General features: G+C 32.0%; 1 protein-coding gene across 1 annotated transcript; it reads right to left on the bottom strand.

The window, feature by feature from the left end:
• Positions 1–111: 111 nt before the first annotated feature.
• On the bottom strand, positions 112–3,944 carry LOC124411446 (activator of 90 kDa heat shock protein ATPase homolog 1-like). The gene is made up of 6 exons (XM_046890544.1): positions 3,700–3,944; positions 3,358–3,520; positions 3,135–3,214; positions 2,856–3,049; positions 2,454–2,642; positions 112–198 (listed from the first exon to the last, which is right to left on the bottom strand). The coding sequence occupies exons 2-6, from the start codon at positions 3,435–3,437 to the stop codon at positions 112–114; spliced, it is 630 nt and encodes a 209-aa protein (XP_046746500.1). The 5' UTR covers positions 3,438–3,520; positions 3,700–3,944.
• Positions 3,945–7,318: the final 3,374 nt, after the last annotated feature.

The raw sequence follows: 7,318 nt of genomic DNA, 5'->3' as shown, positions 1-7,318 counted from the left end.
GAGAGAGAAAGAGAGAGAATGTGTGTATGTGTCTGTATGTGTGTTTGTAATATAGGAAATATAGACAGGGATGAAAATTTGCTATATAAACATTTGTATAAATCGTTGTTACTACGTCGGATGGGACGAGTGCTGCGTAGAGGACTTGCTCGAAGTCTTGTAGTAGGAAGATGAGGAGGAGGACGACGAATGCTTTTCCTGAAACATATTTATCACGTTAATACAAACAGAAGCAAGAAGACGGGGGAAATGAACACAAATAGGACAATTACAACGAAAATAAAGAGTTATTTTTTATGTCCGATGATTATTATGTTTCAAGTTTTGTCAAATCAGTAATATACTCGTCGATTGATTAATGAGCTTATATTGTTTTGATAATAATTAAATGGAAATATGGGGTCTGTTGTTTGGGGAAAAGATCTACCCTGCACAGAGCCAATATATGTTACGAAGTGAATTTTCTTTCGATCATAGAAACAAAGAGAAGGGAAAACGATTATTATTATAAAAAATGTGTAAATTAATAACGCAAATACTGCCGTCAATTAAATGTTGAAATCAAACAAATCGAAAGAGTGCGATACTACGAAGGAAAGAATCAAATGAAAATCGGAAGGACGAAACGTTCGTACACAATGCGAAGAAAATCGTTTAAAAGCCAGGCATCGATCCTAAAAAATAACATTGAATGCGCAATAAAATAGATTTAGGGTGGAAAAAGATATCAGGATTTATCATAGGATGCGGTAACAGCACACACGATGAAATGGAAAAGAAAAGACAAATTGACATTAATACTAAAACAGACTGCGAGATAAGATTACTACAGAAGAGAATCAACGATAATGTTGCATGTTTGACGAAAAATTCAATAGACAAAGAAGGCCGCACAAACAGTGAGTAGGAAAGAAGGGATACAGTATGTGGAAACGTTAGTACACAGATACACATCTGCTCTAATGGTTGCAAAATTGTCGCGTTTGCAGCAAAGAGTAATTTACTACTATCAAAACTATTTCTACACTACTACTACTACTACTACTACTACTACTACTACTACTACTATTATTATTATTCTTATTATTATTCTTATCATTATTATGATTGTTTTGTTGTGGTGTTGTTAAAAAGACAAAATAATTACTAAGGTATTCGTTTTCAATAGATCGTTTATTCACTAAGCATAAATTTTTTGTTTTTTGTTTTCTTACGGCGCCGTGTATGTCACACACGCTCACACACACATATGCAGTATGCAGTAATTGTTTTCAAGAAGCACGAAGAAAAAGAAGGAAAAGGAAGTATGTTTGAAAAAGAGAAAGAGAAAAAAAAAACAACAAAAAAAAAAACAACAACTTCCTCCCCCTCTCCTCAACTTTCTCATTCTCTTTGAGCCAATTAATAGTGTTTGTATTTCACAATTTTTAGCAGCGATAACGTTCAATTCTGTATTCGGTTTATCTACATGGTATTCGGTATCGTGTATTAATTTGTTGAACTATCCAGATGGATATTAGAGGATAAGTTACAGTATTATGTACTTTACAGAAATACACATGCTTCGTACATCGCACGCCGATACAACAACAAAGATAACGATGATGAAAACGGATACATTATGTCTGATGAACATTATTCTTTCCTCGTTACATCATCGATTAATGTATTATTGAATAATCGAGGCTCAATTTTCACGTCAACTTTTAACCCTTACATTAACAGAACTAACTTATCGATTCTCTTTAATTCTATGTAACATCACTAATGTCTTTTAGATTAAAAAAATATTTATGCATATATATATATATATATATATATGTGTATGTATATATATGTAATATACACCAAATTTACGTCCTATTTTTAACAGTCATTACACCATAGCTACATGATAGAAATATAAATATCTAATAACCGTTCCGATGATTTTTTTTTCAACTCTCTTTTTCCACGATTAGTTTACGTTCTTGAACCAAGATTCTTTCAACTGTTTACTTATTTTTTTTTTTTTTTTTTTTTTTTTTTTTGTTTTTCTTCAAACGTTACAGAAACCTTAGCAATTATTTTGTCCTTCTTTTGTATATAGTATATAGAAATATATATACATATTCTCTTAACGCTACGTGTCTATACAGAAAAAAATCTATTTGTATATTAATATTTCATATCGTATTCAGAATAATAATAATAATAATAGTATTAATAATAATAATAATAATGATGATAATGATAATAATAATAATGAGAACAATTATTATTGTTATCAAGAAATTACTTTACCGACACGCACAAGACTCGATCATCATAAATTTATTGTCAGTCGTGCGTACGCTATACTTTCTCATTAAAATGCGAAGCTAAGCAATGATCGATTACTTTCGCATACACAAATGTATATGTAATAGGCTTTAAATTTTACGTTTTCACAAGCATACATCAATGCATATTACCGATATTAATTTTTGATCGCCGTTTTGATACAACACAACAAAAATATAAAGGTATTCAAAATTCTTACCTTCTTTCAGCGATGATACATATTGAACTAATTTTTCCCTAATTGTATCCTTTCCTTTGGTATGTAGAAAATGTTTTACCGCTTCTCCTTTGTCTGTGCTATCTTTCAGGGTGATTTCAATCTGAAACCGAAAAAAAATATATTACTTAAAAGATAATCCTGTTTGGGTCATCTCCGAGTCAAGTATCACACTCTTAGATCAAGAATACTGAATTTCATGAGTTTTAGTAGAAGTTAATTAACAATCTGCTATTTGAATCTATGGGATTCAATAATAACCATATCAGAATAAACTCTCTAGCACCATTTGTTATATATTTTCGAAAAAACATACGTCGACTTCTGAGACATCATTTTCTTCAGACAGATTTGGTATATTTATCTTCCCTGCAATCGCTTCTTCTCCACTGTCTTCAAGTACCCATTTAAGTACTAAATTCCATTCATAAAAAAAAATCAATTTCCCTTTCCTATTGTTGGCAACAGCTTCTCCTTCACATTTTTCAAACTCCGTCACCTTGCATTTCACTGCAAAAGTATAAGGGGTATAATGAGCGCATGATTGCAAATGAATCAAGGAGCTGAACCACTTTAATTACAGATAATTGCTTACCATTATCTCCTTGAATAACTAAGTTGACGAATAATTCCTTTAACTTATCCTGCGACCATTGACAGGCATTTTTTTCAGTCCTGAAAGAAGAAAATAATCAAAGCTATGCTATCGTGAACCACAGTACTGTCAATTAATTTAAACTTCTGTAGATTTCATGACTTCAAATTTCACTATTCCGTAAACTAGAAAATATACAAAAGGCAGGATCAAGTGTCAATACCAGTGCCAATTGTTGACATTCGTTGCATCCGGTCTCTCTTCGACAATCCACCGAGGGTCTCCTTCGCCCCACTTGGCCATGGTCGATTCAATCTGTAGAGAAACTGGGTTAAGATTTGAGATTTCCACCAGTGTTACTTTCTTGGTAACAGTTTACCACGTCTCTAAGCTTCTACAAGAAGGATCCTTATAAGATATTGTATAATAAAATATTTAATCATTTGAGATAAGTTATTGCGAAGTGGGCATTGAATTATGTCACTTCAAAAATGTGCAATGTTAGGAGCGTAAAGTTTTAATTACGATTAGTTGCAAAATTCGAAAATTCAATTTACATACATACCAGGCAAAATTAGACCAATGAATATCAGGTCCTACGAATGTTTGTTTGTTCAAAAATGTGCCTATTGATTGACAAGAAATTATTTTATAACCCTCTTGACGTTCAAGTCCAGTGCGAATCGTCTCGGACTCCTAGAAACAGAGCTCCGTGGTTTCTGGAACAACCTAGATCATACCTCCTTTCCAGATTTTCATCACAGTGTGTGTAGCTGTGTGGTGTTTAACGCTGTCTCGTGTTCTTTCTCGAAATTTCAAGCATAGAGTATGTAGAAGATGTATGAAGGCTGCTGGCTCTAGTTTATTTTTCCCAACAGTTCGCCCCGTCCAAAAGTGCTTACAAAATCGCGTTGTACAAATTTACAGATCAGTTATCACTTACCGAAATCGGGAAAATTTCCGCAGTACCACTAAAAGAATCAAACTATTCGGTATGCCACTCGGCGCTGATGAAACACACACTTTGAGCCCAGCTCATAAGATTTGATGGTAAATTGACGAAATGGCAGCTGATTTACCGACCTTGCACTCACGCCGGTAATTTTTTACCGACATTACACGCATCCATTACTGATCTTTAAATTTCCTCAGAAAATTTTCGAAAAGTTAAAAGTCGCTCCACTTTCTGACAAATTAAGACATTAATTGCCCAAATTTCATCCTGATCGCTTGAGCGGTATAGGAGTTTTGGCTCACCGTGTTTTCGAGGTATACAACGCGACTCTATAAGCACATCAAAAGTTTCAAGTGTTACCAACCAAGTAATTGAGCACCCCGGCAAAAGAAGTTCTTTATAACGAACAACTACCACGTGCAAAATGTTGGTAATATACCATCGTCACTGCGAAATTCAATGGTTGAGACATTCCTCACAACAAATATACGTACTACATACATAGAACAAATTAATCTATTTCAGGTAAAATCAATCTCAATTAAATATACGCACGTGTGGCGTTTATATTTACCCGAATATATCAAATATTTTGTAGACGACAGCCGCACGTCTAGGAAGGTCAATTTATTCTTTCAAAATTCTTCGTAGTCACCTTTGACTTGCAAATATTTTGAAAAAAACTTTTAAGTACTTCATTTTTAGTTCCAATCGTTTCAAGAATATTTCAATGCAGAATTTTTTCTCCAAATTAATTACTTTAAACTCCACCAGTCTCACCTGCTAAAACAGCTAGAAACAGATGAAAGTAAAATTGTTCGACTTATTTAAATCAGGCAAGCTATCTAAAGCGCGATGACGTCATTTCCCGTTGTCCGCAACGAGATGCGCAGACTACACTCGAGGCGCTCACATCGTTCAAAATGTTTTCGAATGATTTTTTGTAAAAAAAAAGTGAGCTATAAGATATGCCCAGAATATAAATATTTACTCTAAATTTTGACTGATGAAAAGCATCTTCGAATGTAGATTTTGTGCGGACTTACAGGTCTCTGATTAATACAAGCAGTCGACTAAAATCGCACATTACTAAACTGTATGTTCCAGTTGTTTGTCTTTTTTCAGTTTTTACTTTATTTCTCAACAGCATGTCATAATAATTAATAATTTACATTGATGATTGTACATTGTACGTTACATGTTTAACATACTCACACGGTGACAAAGCAAATCTAAATCAAATGAAAAAGTTGAAATAAAATTGAACTTAAAAAAAAAACATAAAAAATAATAGTTATTTAAAGCGTCACATAATTGTATTCGGATACAATCGTTTAAACATCTAACTCTTTTACAGTTTTTTCAGTCTGAAAGAAATGGATATCTGCAAAAAAGATTCTGTCCATCCACCATGATAATAATAATAATAATAATAATAATAATAATAATAAAAACCCCAAGGTATAAATGGTAATAATTTTAAAGAATGTATCAATGCATTTATTCAAGGATAGATATGGGGTGTTCGTCTTCTACTTATACAACCACTGATCCTCACCTCCAAGATTTAGTAAATTCCCTTTTCAAAATAATTACATATCTACGAAAACGAAATAGTTCTTTGATTTGAAATCCATAATTTCCACAATTATTATAATAGATGTGATCTTTTGGTAATTTTTCATACAGATTTTCATATCTTAGTTATAGACAGGAAATTAGGTCTTGAAATCGAAGAAAACTTAGATAAACAGTCACTTCCTCACACCTCGAAAGGATAATGAGAGAAAAGGGAAAAAAAATCAAAGAGGTGAGTAAAAAACGAATTATTAAAACAGTTCGTTTGTCAAATTTTATCTTTTACTAAAAAAAGCAGCTATAATCACGCAAAGTGAATAATGAATTATAAATTTTCACATTTTATCTCTATCAAACGATATTTCCTTTATCATATATTATGATACGATACCTATGATGATAGTGCGAGAAGCTCTAGAGTAGCATTTGAGAAAAGGGCTTAACCATCCCATATAATACATGTATTATACATATAATGTATTATACGTGTGTACATACACACATCCATGTGTGTGCGTGTGTATGTGTGTGTGTGTGTGTGTATATATATACATACGTGCATGTGAAGTGATAGTCATATTCATTTGGTATATTTTGGCATACAAAATAATTTTATTTACAGTTCGGTATCATTATTTTAATTGATTAATCATTTTTTTTTTCTCGTTATACTTTTACTAAGTTATACTAAGCGGCGATAGTATTCAATATTCATGAGTAATATAATTAATAATATTTGTATTTATCGATCTGTGTATGTATTTGTGTAGACAAGTAAAAGGGGAGGAATCGTGGGAATCTATTTACAAGAAACAAAATAATAATAATAATAATAATGATAATGATAACGACAATGATCTTCTGAAAATATAAGTATTACAATAATGATGATCATCGCCTGGAAAACATTGCCTTGACGAATGATTATATTCCTTACGGAGTGTACCCATTATCGTTTTAAACTACCAGCTTCTGTATACGTTACGTAGTAAGGATTGCGAAAAGAAAACGTTTACATATTTATGTATATATTATACATATATAGGTTCATATCAGGAGAATTGATAATTTATTTTCTAAAAAAAGTAATCTCATGTACTATAATAACTATTTATGGAAAGAACTATTAACAGTGAATAGTTTCTTCTTTGAACCTCTGCTCATTTTGCATGTATAAAACGTCTCTTATGTTCGGTTTTCTTTTTCGTTTGTTTTTGTTAACGCAAGACAGTTTATCGTACCCACAATGACATCATTAGTTATCTTTGAATCGATGGCGTAATTATGATTGACGTTTGAAAAATTGAAAAATAGTTTGAAATGGCAATTGAAACGTGAGGAGAAAAAAGATTATAAATTTGAACAAAAAGAAAATTATAAACAGATTTTGTTGTAATCTTGAAAGCTGAAAAAATTGCTTAGCTGAAGCTGAAACACTAGGACTAAGAGGAATCTAAAGTGTGACGCGAATTATCGCACAACTCGATATCTTTTACCGTGTTTAGTTTTAGTACAGTCGAGTAAGACTGTATCGATCAAAAATATAAGTTATCCACAGTAAGTTGATAGAATGAAGCAAAAATAATGAATAAAATTGCCTTCACCCACAAGATTTCAAATCGTCAACATTCGAAAAAGAAATATGAACAAG

Source organism: Diprion similis, chromosome 10 (assembly GCF_021155765.1).
Source record: "Diprion similis isolate iyDipSimi1 chromosome 10, iyDipSimi1.1, whole genome shotgun sequence".
NCBI lineage: Eukaryota > Metazoa > Arthropoda > Insecta > Hymenoptera > Diprionidae > Diprion > Diprion similis.
Note: the sequence above shows the minus strand (reverse complement) of the source record. Positions and strands in the feature narration are given on the sequence as shown.

Coding starts and splice junctions, on each gene's coding strand:
- LOC124411446 (XM_046890544.1), bottom strand. CDS start 3,437: ATGGCCAAGTGGGGCGAAGGAGACCCTCGGTGGATTGTCGAAGAGAGA. Junction 3,215..3,357: donor AATGTCAACAATTGGCACTG/GTATTGACACTT, acceptor TTCTTCTTTCAG/GACTGAAAAAAATGCCTGTC. Junction 199..2,453: donor GCGATCAAAAATTAATATCG/GTAATATGCATT, acceptor AATATGTTTCAG/GAAAAGCATTCGTCGTCCTC.